Source organism: Pseudophryne corroboree, chromosome 6 (assembly GCF_028390025.1).
Source record: "Pseudophryne corroboree isolate aPseCor3 chromosome 6, aPseCor3.hap2, whole genome shotgun sequence".
NCBI lineage: Eukaryota > Metazoa > Chordata > Amphibia > Anura > Myobatrachidae > Pseudophryne > Pseudophryne corroboree.
This window is the reverse complement of record NC_086449.1, coordinates 804,874,248-804,889,736: the sequence shown is the minus strand read 5'-3', so window position 1 is coordinate 804,889,736 and position 15,489 is coordinate 804,874,248. Positions and strand designations below refer to the sequence as shown.

The 15,489-nt window shown below is 47.6% G+C and overlaps 1 protein-coding gene across 3 annotated transcripts in view; it reads right to left on the bottom strand.

Moving 5' to 3' along the window:
* Positions 1–15,489, bottom strand: part of AGK (acylglycerol kinase) — an 85,976-nt gene that overhangs the window by 58,609 nt on the left and 11,878 nt on the right. For 2 of the 3 annotated variants that reach the window (XM_063928970.1, XM_063928969.1), the window contains exons 2-5: positions 14,322–14,452; positions 11,813–11,852; positions 9,565–9,644; positions 8,291–8,366 (exon numbers count right to left, since the gene is read on the bottom strand). In XM_063928970.1, the coding sequence (XP_063785040.1) occupies positions 8,291–8,366; positions 9,565–9,644; positions 11,813–11,852; positions 14,322–14,431 (306 nt within the window). In that variant the 5' untranslated portion in view covers positions 14,432–14,452. Of the gene's footprint in view, positions 1–8,290; positions 8,367–9,564; positions 9,645–11,812; positions 11,853–14,321; positions 14,467–15,489 lie in introns of all 3 variants that reach the window. The other variant, XM_063928971.1, reaches the window with a different exon arrangement.

Below are 15,489 nucleotides of genomic sequence, written 5' to 3'. Positions count from 1 at the left end.
TCTGCCGCACAAGACACAGAGTCCCTGGACACGGTTATGTGATCATTTGCGCACGCACGCACACACACACAGGAAAATGTCACAGTTTCCCCCAAGTACTTTCAGAGAGACACAGAGTAATGGAGCCTGCACCCACACAGCGCCCCAGAAGGCAGATACAGAATCTGTGCCTGGCGCTGACTGTGTAACCTTAATAGATTACACAGTTGTGACTAAACACTCTCCTCCCTCTTCTACAACACCCAGGTACCGCACAGGATAGCCGGAGTCGTGTGGAGGGTCAGCGTCTCTCAGTAATGATCTGCAGGGAGGAAAATGGCGCTGGTGAGCTGCTTCTCTGATGAGAAGCTCCGCCCCCAAACATGGCGCGTCTTCCCGCACTTTGTAGGACTATACTGGCCTGAGGTATAGTGTCTAACAGCAGAACTAATGTCCCTGATAGCAATTGTGACCAGTTTTCAAGGGTACCTGCGCTGGCTCAGGGCGCCCCACTGTTTGTACCGCTGAGCCTTCCGGAGCGCTCCCACCCTGATGCCGCCATTTACACCGGTTCCCCGCTTGTCGGGTTGCCGGTGACACAATCACCACTGCAATCTTCTGGCTCTGTTAGGGGATGGCGGCATGCTGCCGGAGTGAGCGTTCGCCTCGCGGGCTAACAATCATCACCCTCTGGAGCTTAATGTCCTGTCAGCGGAGATAGTGGCCATTAACCTCAGAGGGTTGGACACTACTGCCCCCCTAAGTCCCACGAAACAGGGAGGCTGTTGCCAGCAGCCTCCCTGTGCCTAACATCTTAATAAAATAATAAAACTAGAAAAGCTCTGTAGAGCTCCCCTAGCTGTGACCGGCTCCACCGGGCACATTTTCTAAACTGAGTCTGGTAGGAGGGGCATAGAGGGAGTAGCCAGCCCACACTGTTGATTTCTTAAAGTGCCCAAGGCTCCTAGTGGACCAGTCTATACCCCATGGTACTAATGTGGACCCAAGCATCCTCTAGGACGCAAGAGAAAAGAGGTTAGCGAGTAAGTTAGGAGCCCTTGCTAAGTAATGACTGTGTGCAGAGACAGTTATTAGTAAGTGGCATCGCCCCGATATCATAAGGCGGGGACTACAAACTGCTTACAAGCCCATTTTCCTTTCCTTTAGATTAGATTTGTATCCTGGGACAGAGAACCCTTCATCTCAGACTATGGGGGTTATTCAGGGTTATTAGCAAACCAAAAGACTTAGCAATTGGGCAAAACCATGTTGCAGTGCAGGTGGGGCAGATATAACATGTGCAGAGAGAGATTTGGGTGGGGTGTGTTCAAACTGAAATCTAAATTGCAGTGTAAAAATAAAGCAGCCACTATTTACCCTGCACAGAAACAAAATAACCCACCCAAATCTAACTCTCTCTGCACGTGTTACATCTGCCCCAACTGCAGTGCAGCACGGTTTTGCCCAATTGCTATCAACTCTGAATAACCCCCTATGTACATATTTATATATTGTTTGCTCCACAGAATCCAGACTGCTGGGTAACGGCTTCTTCCTTCACACGCAAGGGAAAAGGTAGGTTACACATTTTGGGAACCATTTAGTGATTGACAGACATGATCCACGCAAGACCATGAATGCACAAAAGCTAGTTCCAGGCTTGCTTACAGATCTAGGATACAGGGCCATCACCGCTACAACACAGCAGAGGCCCAGTTTAAATGGAAATATCTCAGTTTTACAAGTTATGCTGGGTACAAACTAAGCGACCCATCGTACGATGTACTGTTCCGCCGCGGATCAGAATCATATTTCTCCTTTATTCACTAGGGGACACTGGAGCATATAGACAATGGGGTATAGATGATGGATACTTGGAGCCTGGAACTATAATTTTTTCAGGAAGTGTAGCTGGCTCCTCCCCCTCTATATCCCTCCAAGCCCAGTTTAGATTAGTGCCTCAAGGAGCCTGGTGCTACAACGGCCATCTCCAGCCCTTTTCACATTTTACTTTATTTCTTTGGCTTGGTCTTCACTGAAGACTTCAACAGGCAAACTGTATGCTGCTGCCGTTCTGTCTGGAACAGGGAAAGCCTCCGGGGGAGAGGGAACCTTCACTGCTTATAAAAGCTTGTGTCCGGGTCTCCGGCCAAATGGTACACATGCCATCATCCACTTCATCATGCAGTTTGTACGGACGGCGCCATGTATTGCGCCATCACTGGGTACACACATTGTTTAGTATGTACCTAGCATAATATGTATTTTACCCAAAATGTTCAGCCGCTAAGGGGATTGGATGTTCTGTAAGAGACTATTATTTATCCCATCGATGGTAACTTTATGGTAGACCTGATTTCTAGCACTGCGCGTCAACATGACCTGTATACACATTATGTAAATATGGGGGCTGCAGAGACCACAGATATGGAAGTGTGAAGGCACCTCTGGACCAAGTGTCATGGCCAAGACCAGCGTGCTGCCTACAGCACCATTCTACATATATAATATATATGGTTATTTCTTTCTTTGTAAAAATAGGATTTTAATACCTACCGGTAAATCCTTTTCTCTTAGTCTGTAGAGGATGCTGGGGTCACCATTAGAACCATGGGGTATAGACGGGATCCGCAGGAGACATGGGCACTTTAAGACTTTGAATGGGTGTGAACTGGCTCCTCCCTCTATGCCCCTCCTCCAGACTCCAGTTATAGGAACTGTGCCCAGGGAGACGGACATTTCGAGGAAAGGATTTATTGTTAAACTAAGGTGAGATTCACACCAGCTCACACCTCAAGCATGCCGCACAACATGGAATTCGACAGAAACTCCAGTCAACGGCATGAACAATTCCAGCAACAGGCTGACAATAAACGTAACACAACATATGTGTAACCATAACTATTAACTGCAGATACAGATTGCTTAAGGGTGTGGGAAAACTTATTGGGCGCTGGAAAGGGAATGGGCAGCCTAGGGTACACCTTTGGGGTTTTCCTTTTCCCCCCAAAAATAGAACATGAATAAAAGCGTGAGGTGGTGTAACCGGGGCGCCCTCTTTCCGTGGTCGTATGGGAAGACCAAAGCAATGGTCACCTTATCAGATAGATAATGAACTCAATATAGATATGCGGATATAAATTCCGAGGAGTTTCGATAAAATTATGTTATCATAATGTTCAAAACAACTCAAATCGCACTTCTAAAAATGTTGGAAAGCATACCAGAGAGGTAGCTAAGGAGCCGCAGGTGTTATATCAAGCAGGGTGGTCCAGACTTCACCCTGCTCTGGCTCCCAAGCTGACCACAAGGTCGATGTCCAATGAATGAAAGGTTCGAATTCCTAATGGATCCAATAGCCAACGCGTTTCGAGATCTGCAATCTCTTCCATTTGTGGTCAGCTTGGGAGCCAGAGCAGGGTGAAGTCTGGACCACCCTGCTTGATATAACACCTGCGGCTCCTTAGCTACCTCTCTTGTATGCTTTCCAACATTTTTAGAAGTGCGATTTGAGTTGTTTTGAACATTGATTACCATCACTCATCCAGGGGTTAGTGACCCATCATTAAGCTTAGGAGCCAGAGCAGGGTGAAGCTTTGACCACCCTGCCTTATTTAACACCTGCGGCTCCTAGCTTACCTTTATGGAATGCTTTTAGCAATTGTTTTATGTATGTGAATGTTTACTGTATTAAATTTGTATGAATTTTATCGTAGCTCCTCGGAATTTATATCAGCATATCTATATTGAGTTCATTATCTATCTGATAAGGTGACCATTGCTTTGGTCTTCCCATACGACCACGGAAAGAGGGCGCCCCGGTTACACCACCTCACACTTTTATTAACTGCAGATACAGTACGCACTGGGACGGGCACCCAGCATCCTCTACGGACTAAGAGAAAAGGATTTACCGGTAGGTATTAAAATCCTATTTTCTCATACGTCCTAGAGGATGCTGGGGTCACCATTAGAACCATGGGGTTATACCAAAGCTCTAGAACGGGCGAGAGAGTGCGAATGACTCTGCAGCACCGATTGACCGAACTTAAGGTCTTCATCGGCCTAGATGTCAAACTTGTAGAACTTTGCAAAAGTTTATCATAATAAACTCTTCCGTAGGGCCCCCCTTGGCTTCACACCAAGAGAGATATTTTCTCCAAATACGGTGGTAATGTTTATCCGTTACCCCTTTTCTGGCCTGAATAAGTGTGGGAATGACTTCACTGGGAATACCCTTACAGGTTAGGATTCTGCGTTCAACCGCCATGCCATCAAACGCAGCCGCGGTAAGTCCCGATACACGCACGGCCCCTGTCGTAACAGGTCCTCGCGCAGAGGAAGAGGCCAGGGGTCTCCTATGAGTAATTCCTGAAGATCTGGATACCAAGCCCTCCTTGGCCAGTCTGGAACAATGACGATCGCCCGGATCTTTGTTCTTCTTATGATCTTTAGAACTTTCGGAATTAGAGGAAGTGGAGGGAATACATACACCAACTGAAACACCCAAGGTGTCACCAGTGCATCCACTGCTATTGCTTGAGGGTCCCTTGACCTGGAACAATATCTCTGAAGCTTCTTGTTGAGACGAGATGCCATCATGTCTATTTGAGGAACTCCCCAACAACTTGCTATCTCTGCGAAGACTTCTTGGTGGAGGCCCCACTCTCCTGGATGGAGATCGTGTCTGCTGAGGAAGTCTGCTTCCCAGTTGTCCACTCCTGGAATGAATATCGCTGACAGAGCGCTGGTATGTTTTTCCGCCCAGCGGAAAATCCTTGTGGCTTCTGCCATTGCCGCTCTGCTTTTCGTTCCGCCCTGACGGTTTATGTACGCTACTGCTGTTACATTGTCCGACTGGATCAGTACCGTCAGATCTCGAAGAAAATGTTCCGCTTGTAGGAGGCCGTTGTAAATGGCCCTTAACTCCAGAACATTTATGTGGAGACAAGTTTTTTTGGACTTGACCATCTTCTTTGGAAGCTTTATCCCAGTGTGACTGCCCCCCAGCTTCGGAGGCTTACATCCGTGGTCACCAGGACCCAATCCTGTATCCCGAACCAGCGCTCCTCTAGGAGGCGAGAGCTGTGCAGCCACCACAGGAGCGACATCCTGGCCTTGGACGACAGGATTATTCTCTGGTGCATGTGTAGATGGGACCCGGGCCACTTGTCCAACAGGTCCCACTGGAACACACTGGCATGGAACCTGCCAAACTGAATGGCCTCGTAGGCCGCAACCATCTTCCCCAGCAACCGAATGCATTGATGGATTGACACTCTTGCTGGTTTCAGAATTTGTTTGACCAGACTCTTAAGTTCCAGCGCCTTTTCCACAGGAAGAAAGACTCTCTGTAGTTCTGTGTCCAATATCATTCCCAAAAATGACAACCGCGTCGTCGGAATCAACTGTGATTTTGACAAGTTTAGGAGCCAACCATGTTGCTGAAGAACTGTCATGGAGAGTGCAACGTTTTGGACCAACTGGTCCCTGGATCTCGCTTTTATCAGGAGATTGTCCAAGTATGGGATAATCGTGACTCCTTGTTTGCGAAGGAGAACCATCATTTCCGCCATCACTTTGGTGAAAATCCTCGGAGCTATGGAAAGAACAAACGCAATGTTTGAAATTGGTAATGACAATCCTGAATTGCAAATCTCAGGTAAGCCTGATGCGGAGGATAAATGGGAACATGTAAGTAGGCATCTTTTATGTCCACCGACACCATATAATCCCCTTCCTCCAGACTGGAGATCACTGCTCGGAGAGACTCCATCTTGAATTTGAATCTTTTTAGGTAAAAATTCAGGGATTTCAGGTTTAGGATTGGTCTGACCGAGCCGTCCGGCTACAGGACCACAAACAGGCTCGAATAAAACCCTTCTCCCTGCTGTGACTGGGGAACCTTGATGATAACCTGATTTAAACACAATTTTTGTATTGCGTCGCAAACTACCTCCCTGTCGGGAAGAGAAGCTGGTAAGGCCGATTTGAAAAAACGGCGAGGGGGGGCGTCTTGAAACTCCAGCTTGTACCCTTGGGATACTATTTGTAAGATCCAAGGGTCTAGGTTCGAACCAACCCAAAACTGACTGAAGAGTTTCAGACGGGCCCCCACCGGTGCGGACTCCCGCATAGGAGCCCCAACATCATGCGGTGGAGGTGGCAGAAGCCTGGGAGGACTTCTGCTCCTTGGAGCCTGACAAGGCTGGAGATCTTTTACCTCTTCCCCTTCCTCTAGCAGCAAGGAAGGAAGAACCCCGGCCCTTTCTGAATTTATTGGGCCGAAAGGACTGCATCTGATAATGGTGCGTTTTCTTTTGTTGTGGAGGAACATAAGGTAAAAAGGATGACTTACCCGCGGTAGCCGTAGACACCAAATCATCAAGGCCGTCTCCAAATAAGGCCTTACCTTTATATGGTAAAGCTTCCATACTTTTCTTGGAGTCAGCATCAGCATTCCATTGGTGAATCCACAACGCACGCCTAGCTGAGACAGCCATGATATTGGCCTTTGATCCCAAAAGGCCAATATCCCTTGCAGCTTCCTTTAGATATGCTGCAGCGTCCCTGATATGACCTAGAGTCAAGAGAACGCTATCCCTATCTAGGGTATCTATATCAGATGACAAGTTATCTGCCCATTTTTCGATAGCACTACTCACCCACGCAATAGCTGGTCTGAGTAGTGTACCTGTGGTGACATAAATGGATTTTAATGTATTTTCCTGCCTACGATCCGTAGGATCCTTTAGGGCTACCGTATCAGGAGACGGGAGAGACACCTTTTTGGACAGGCGAGATAGAGCCTTGTCCACAATGGGGGGTGACTCCCACTTATCCCTATCCCCAGAAGGAAATGGGTACGCAACCTGAATCCTTTTGGGAATCTGAAACTTTTTGTGAGGACTTTCCCAAACCTTATCAAATAGAGCGTTCAGTTCATGAGAGGGAGGAAACGTTACCTCAGGCTTCTTTCCCTTATACATACAGACCCTTTTATCAGGAACAGCAGGGTCCTCCGAGATATGTAATACGTCTTTTATCGCCACAATCATGTACCAAATGCTCTTTGCCAATTTTGGATCTAATCTGGCATCACTATAGTCGACACTGGAGTCAGAGTACGTGTCGGTATCTGTGTCTGCCAACTGAGCAAACAATCTTTTTTGTGACCCCGAAGGGGTCTGGACTTGTAACAACACATCCTCCACAGATTTCTTCCATGCCTGGTTCTGAGACTCAGATTTATCCACTCTCTTATTAATAAGAGCCACATTTGCATTCAACGCATTCAACACATTTACCCAATCAGGAGTCGGCTGTGCCGACAGGGTCACTCCCACAGCCGTTTGTGTCCCTAATACAGTCTCCTCCTGGGAAGAGCACTCTGCCTCAGACATGCCGACACACGTGTATTCACCACTCACAAACACACTGGGCATATAGGGGACAGACCCACCTAAAGTCTGACAGAGAGACACAGAGAGAGTTTGCCAGCTCACAACCCAGCGCTTCACGAACGGTTCTGACAACACTACACAATGCCTCAGACCTGCAGCGCTTTTGGAACACACATATATTGCACCAAATTTACTGTGCCCCCCCCCCCTTACCCCGTTTTTCACCCTCATACTTATGCAGCAGTGTAGAGGAAGGACCAGCGTCTCTGCAGCCTTTTGTAGAGAAAATGGCGCTGTTGTGAGCTGTGAGGGCTAAGCTCCGCCCCCGTAATGTCGCGCTTCAGTCCCGCTATTTTTAAACAAATATTTATACTGGAGGGGGTTAGGACAGTGCCCCGGGCACTATGTCCCCTATAGCCAGTCTCCTTTGAGGTTTATATGCTGCCCAGGGCGCCTAACAAAAGTCTTTTTCCGAGAAACTCTGTAGAGCTCCTCAGTGTGCATTCAGTCTGCCTGGGCACAATTCTAAAACTGGAGTCTGGAGGAGGGGCATAGAGGGAGGAGCCAGTTCACAGCCAAAGTCTTAAAGTGCCCATGTCTCCTGCGGATCCCGTCTATACCCCATGGTTCTAATGGTGACCCCAGCATCCTCTAGGACGTATGAGAAATAGGAAATCCTTTGAAGGTACCCAGTAAATCTCTGGCTGGCTGGAGACGGACTGTGTTGAAATCATTGAGGTTCTGGCTACATTGAAATATTATATTAACAATCCGGTGTGAATAATTGCCTGGCTTACGAGACAATTAAGCGCCACTTAAAAACACCCAGGCTTTATCCAGCAGACACACCACATGAAAACACAAACTGACCCTTTATTGTGTTTGAACATGACGTACGACAATCTCACCTTTACCACAGTAACATCTAACCCAGCCAGATGCAGAAGTGGGGCTGCGTTCTTCTCAAAGAGGTTCTTGGCTTTCCTATAGGAGAACAAGCAGGTCAGTTACGTATCCAAGGGCAACTACGCGGGCTAATGTTAGTCATTTACTGTAGATACTAGGCTTATGCAACCTGCGGCTCACCAGCTGTTGTAGAACTACAAGCCCCAGAAAGCTGTTTGCTTCCATCCATTATTTTTAAAAACTACAAGTGTACGCATCCAATCAGATAATTGCTATCACTCAGAGAACTTACACAGTTCACAGTATTGTACAATCAACAATAGAATTTAAAGGGGATGAAAAGCCCCGGCACATCATAGCATGCGACGTGACCAATCAGGAGACTCGGTAGTAATGGTCCCAAGACCGGTCATGTGATTGGTTCGTAACTGCTGATGTGGCGCGAGTTCCTATTCCCTCTAACAGAGATTGCTTTTTGCATTACGGATTATTTAAGGTGATAACAGAGTTATAGATCTATATAACGAGGAATCCTTTCACTTATGCCTTATAAATATGCTTTTATCCTAAATAAATATATATATATATATATATATATATATATATATATATATATATATATATATATATATATATATATATATATATATATACACACACACACCTATATGCACGGAACAGTAAACACTGTTTTTACAATGGCACTTCTTATAACCCAAACGTTTCACAGCACATTGTCAGATGCACATCAACCATAATGTGGGGACGTTCAGCTTTAACAACGAATCCAATTGGTTTACAAAGTCATGTTCCCACGAGAGGAAAGGGGCCCTCCTAGACAGGGGGGGGGGGGGGAGATCAGGAACAAAGGAAATGCTGACTCTAGCTGTGATTATGCATCAATCAATAATCGATGCTCTTCAAATAAATGTAGGACATGCCTGAACTCGGCTTCTCCAAGGAAACCATTTGCCGGACACAAATCAATTGAACTATTACGCTGAAAGGTGATTGAGTCTTCTAATTACGGAGATCAATAGTTTTGCACAGAGCCATGCCTGACCGGCGTGGTGGGGTTGCCCTTTCATGGAGCAGTGAAGAAGTGTTTATCTTAAGCTCCTTTCCCCGTCCCTGTTGTGCGATGCTCTGCACAGCCACCGCGATTTCAGTATCAGATAAGCTGCCGGTACTCCTGAAGGCCACACATCACCAACGCCACCAATCAGTAATAACCCAACAAGGCAACGACTGTCCCCATGCGCCAATGCCCTCTCACCCTTTGCAAGCCGCTGGATTTAGGAAAACGGTCGCTTTCTTCACGGCTGTGTTAGGGTGAATCAGTTGGTTTCCAAACACCTGACGGACAGAGAGGGAGAGACAGAGAGAGAGGTCGTAAACCAGTGACCGTGAATAGAAGAGAAATACATTATTTACAGATGTTCGAAACATGTCGCATATTTACAATAAAACAGTGCTCACTACACATATAGGGCCTGATTCACACCTGCAGCATCCGTGAATGCGTCTTCTGCAGGTCTTGCATATTGCGACTTTCTGCTAATGCCGCTACAAGATTACCCCTGGTGTACAGTAGTGCGCCTGATTGTGCGTCTTCAGAAGCTGAAACACCTAATTGGTGCATCTTTAGATGCAATCATTGGTTGCATCATTGCAACCTGCAGCAGCTCCATGCTAGAGGGGAGATGTACTAAAGCCTTGGAGAGTGATAAAGTGGAGAGATAAAGTATCAGCCACTCAGATTCTGTCATTTTTCAAACACAGCCTGTAACATGGCAGTTAGGAGCTGATTGGATGGTACTTTATATCTCTCCAAGGTTTAGAGTATGGCCACCAAGGTGAGCGATTAAGCACCCGAGTTTGCAACCAGTTCAACAACGCATCCATAAGTCGCGTGTCTGGAACCACCACCCAGTCACTTCCAAGGAATGTCCGGCACGTACCATTACATTTCTGATACCGTCAGTCTCATTCGCTACTGCGCCTCTGTGTGTGCACACCAGATGAAAACATGGCCGGTGTGCGCGAATATCAGCATTCTGTGCGACTCAGAATCACCTCCAGGGACTGGATATTTTGGGAACTGAACCATCCTAGTCATCCCAGAGAATGCCCACTTCCACTGTCAGAAGTCAACGCGACCTTGTGTACAAGGCGTTGATTTTTATACTGTGTGTCTTACAGTTGCGTAACAACATTTATTTACTTAAACACAAAAATATGTATCAAAACTATTGCGCTATCCATGTTTCACTTGAGCGTTTTTAACGATTTTACCAGACTAGCCTATTGTCCTTATAGTGTGCATTAAAGGAGAGATGGGTTGTGCCGTGTCCTAAACCGACCTACAGCCTAGTAAAAGCATAGTAGAGGCAGGGGCACCCCCCACCTGGCGAGGACCTGGAGCCTGTAGCAGGCTTCCCTTTATACCAGGACTCTAGGTTGAATTCGGGGCTGCAGTTCGCTATCTGACCTTCCAGCCCACCCCGAGAACCTGTCCGGTGTCACCCTACATGGGACACATTGCTCACAGATCCTGTTTAGCCCCTTGGTAGGTAGAATGACCAGCAGATTATGTCTTTAGACTTAATCCGCCTAGAAATCAGACTTCGTCAGTGAATGCCTGCCCCATTCAAACACAGCGGAAGACCTAAAATAAAAACTCCATGTCCCATTGGATTTCTCCTTCTATAAAAGAAGAGCCTTCCTTGATTCCTCGTAACGGAGTAATTACGCTGAAGTCATAGTTTAAGTTTGGAGAGAACAAAACTTTGGAAACAGAGTTACTGAAGCCCGACAGTCGACGCATCACACCCGGATTCCTCCCTCAGCCCAAAGCTCGTTTCATTTGAATATGCTAATAAGTACACAGTGCAAGGCTTACACAGATGTTTCTCATGTCTATAGGAGACTATAGAACCTTAACAAGCTCTGGAACAGATACAGCAACTTTGGGTGGGGTGTGGATCATTAGATCGACAGTGTCTAGGTCGACAATGTTTAGGTCGACCACTATAGGTCGACAGGGTTTCTAGGTCGACATGTGCTAGGTCGACACATCAAAAGGTCGACATGAGGTTTTTTTTGGGGGGGGGTGTCATTTTCTTCGTAGAGTGACCGGGAACCCCAATTAGTGCACCGTGTTCGCTCGCCATGCTTCGGGCAAGGTTCCTCGCTGCGCTCAACACAGATTACCGTTCCAATCGTAGTCCACGTGGATCGTTAAGTACGAAAAAGTTCAAAAAAAGTAAAAAAAATTGAAAAACTCATGTCGACCTTTTGACCTGTCGACCTAGCACTAGAAACCCTGTCGACCTAGTGACTGTCGACCTAAACATTGTCGACCTAGACAGTGTCGATCTTCAGACCGGATCCTCTTTGGGTGGCCTGTGGGAATATGCCAAACAAGGAGAAAGGTTGCTTTAAGGATATACTACGGCTTGTACGCCGTGTAAAGAATGGACGTACGAGTCCTGCATAGAAGTGCTAGCATTTGCAGAATGTACCTGAGCTTCTTGGCAGGCCGCCCTCCTCAGCAAGTTATCGCTGCAACACGAAACATAAGACAGAGAGAGAGAGAATTAGCGTTACATATGGATTTACAGCTCTCATTAACAACATCAGCTCGGCTGAATGGCTTACGTTTTACTGCTAAACATATAAACACGAGTTGTCTGTCTCAGTGACCAGCAATGACCACGGCTGCTGCAGAACGTTGTGTGTATCTTCAACAGTCACCGCCGCCTCTTAACACTGTGGCGAATATACTTCTCCCGCGATGCAAAGGAAGACTTTACCCAGTCACCAGGAAGGCCGGAAAGCAGTACACTGGCGACGGTCAATCATGATCTGGGCTTTCACTGGTTTCTGTTTATGGTAGAGCACAGTCTACCAGCAGATGCCTTATGTATTGAAGCCAGCGACTGGTCTCTCTAGCACGGAATGTGCGTCTGGAATGCCTTGTTTTGTTCCCATCTCCATAATACCCTAACGTATGAAGAATCTAGCTGGGGTGTCATCTCTGCGGCTTACACATACTATTCTGTATACAGTATTCATCCTGTGTGCCCGATAACTGGTCTTTGTTTGTATTTCATTGGATGAAACAGAGTCACAATGCTAATTTATAGTTACCAACACACCCAAGACTGGGTGTTTAAGAGGCTTTGGAAGGACTGGCTATCAAACTGTTACCATTATAGTTTAGTGAACAAAGCTTTAAAGTTCCTGGTATCCCGTACTGCTGTGACACTAGATTGTTGGTGTCGCAGTTCCCATGATCCTCTAGGTTTTTAAATGGCTCTGTACAGAGATGTCAGCTGGAAGATGACTGGACGAACCGAGGGTATGGAAGTCCAGGGGGAAATTTAATAACTGGAAATACAAGTGGCTGTGCCACATTAGTAGCTCATGCAATAGCTCCACGCCATTAAGCAACACAGGAGGAATACAGGGTTAAGGAGAGTCTGGAGTTACAATGCCAGACGACTGTGATGTGCTAGCTTACAGCTCTCAGCACCCAGTGAGAATAAGGACATTATGTTCAAAATACAAAAGAACCCCCCTTAAAAATAAATCCCGCTGCACGGCTTTGGAATAAATGAGAAACAAAATGGGACAATTATCGTTCACAAAAGCTGCGTTTATGATGAAATGGAAAACAACCGGAGTGGCTGCAAGGTCCGTGATTCTGCAGGTACCGCTTGACAAAATTACACAGCTGTCATTCACCAGCAGGAAGGATCCCCCGCACTTAGTGCGCCGCTTGCAAGTTACACTGCGCAAAAACGTATATTTAATCCCATGTGTGAGACACAATCAAGAGGAAAAAAGGTTACGGGAAACCTTTATATGGGCTTTAGAAGTGGTGAGAATTGCTTTAAAAAGCAAAATTAACATGGATTGGGTACAAAATACCGTCAGTCAGAATTCAGACAGTGGGATCCCAACGGATCGTGGTATTTTAACCCTACCCCTAATCCTAAGCCACCCCTTCTGCAACCATAATGCTAGCCGTCCCCTCCCGCAGCCTAACGCAAACCGTCCCCTCCCGCAGCCTAACGCAAGCCGTCCCCTCCTGCAGCCTAACGCTAGCCGTCCCCTCTCGCAGCCTAACGCAAGCCGTCCCCTCCCGCAGCCTAACGCAAGCCGTCCCCTCCCGCAGCCTAACGCAAGCCGTCCCCTCCCGCAGCCTAACGCTAGCCGTCCCCTCTCGCAGCCTAACGCAAGCCGTCCCCTCCCGCAGCCTAACGCAAGCCGTCCCCTCCCGCAGCCTAACGCAAGCCGTCCCCTCCCTCAGCCTAACGCTAGCCGTCCCCTCCCGCAGCCTAACGCAAGCCGTCCCTTCTCGCAGCCTAACGCAAGCCGTCCCCTCTCGCAGCCTAACGCTAGCCGTCCCCTCTCGCAGCCTAACGCTAGCCGTCCCCTCCCGCAGCCTAACGCTAGCCGTCCCCTCTCGCAGCCTAACTGCTGTACTTACCTTCGGGATCTGTAGGGATACTGACTGTTGGAATCCCGCTGACAGTATTATGACTGGCGGGATCCCGACCGCATACCCTGCCACCAGTATCAGAAGAAAAGTGGAAGACCCATGCTGAAAGGGTCAATTTAATTAGTGGCAAATTGACGTAGCAATGGGATTAAAATGCAGGTAACAGTACTTCATCTCGCTCCTCTCACAGAAATCAGCGATTCCAGAGCAGACTCGCGGGTGCATGATGACTGAATTGACCCCCAAGCATTCATTCTGCTAGGACAGAAGGCGTGTACTTAACGGGACATGTAATTGGATAGCAGCGGTTCCTGTCCTATCGAGTCCTGTATCTACCACACACCCCTTGTACCAGCAGATTTAGTTTAATGGCCCAATCCAGTCTCCGGCACGGAATGCTCTCTGCTTTGAAACTGTGACATCACACAGCTCTTCTCCGGTATCGGTGAATGTCAGAGGGCAGTAGCCACAAGCCAGGTGCTATTCTAGGTGGCATGGGATCTGCCTCAGCTCATAGCCCTTACCAGTATTTCCCATACATCCAGTTGCCCCCGTACGCCAGCAGGCAAAATCCCACAGTGCTTTTCTTCCAGTGGTTGCGGAGCGTTTTAAAGATGCGGACGACTCTCGCCATAGTTACCGCAAAAGCTGCAATCTAAAGAAACATAGCTGAAATGTAACAGGGAACAGTTTGTAGGTGATTAAAAATATGCTTTTTATAAGTCAAAATGTTGTTCTCCACATCCTAGAATATTGGGAGGAGATTTACTAAACATTCTAAAGAGGACAATGGAGGGGTTAACCATAACAATCAGATGCTATCTACATTTTATAGGATGTACTATAGAAATAACAGCTAGAATCTGATTAGTTCCTATGGAACCCCCCTCCATGGACTCCTACAAAGAGCCATTACACTGGTCTAAAGTTTGCCGGCTGTCGGGATCCCGGCGCACAGTATACCGCCGTCGGAATCCCGACACCTGGCATGCCAACACTTTTTCTCCCTCTTAGGGGTCCACGACCCCCCTGGAGGGAGAATAGATTGCGTAGAGCGCCACCGTGCCCGCAGCGTGGCGAGCGCAGCGAGCCCGCAAGGGGCTCATTTGCGCTCGCCCAGCTGTCGGTATGCCGGCGGTCGGGATTCCGGCGCCAGTATGCTGGCTGCCGGGAGCCCGACCGCCGGCATACCCTACTACACCCGATCTGAAGTACCGCCATCGTTCTTGTTGAGATAAGACTTCCTTGTGGGTGTTAAAGATTCCCCCTGTCCAGCTCTGGCCTTCTCCTTCCATACTGCAGACAGAGTCACTTTACTTTCTAATCAGACCTTTAGGGGCAGATGTACTAAGCCTTTGAGAAAGATAAAGTGGAGAGAGATAAAGGGGCAACCAATCAGCTCCTAACTGTCATTTTTCAAACACAGCCTGTAACACAGCAGGTAGGAGCTGATTGCATCTCTGGCACGCGCCGGCGCACTGTGGCGCATGCGCAGTGCAGACCTGGTCGCCCGCTGTGCGAAAATGCACAGCAGCGATCAGGTCTGAATTAGGCCCTAAATCACATGACCGTGCACTATTTCACAATGATCACCCACCCGAACTACTTCCAACTGTCACAAAAACCTCATCATAGAGCCGCAGCTGTATCACTCCACAACTGTAACACTAGCATCCTTCACAGAGACACTAC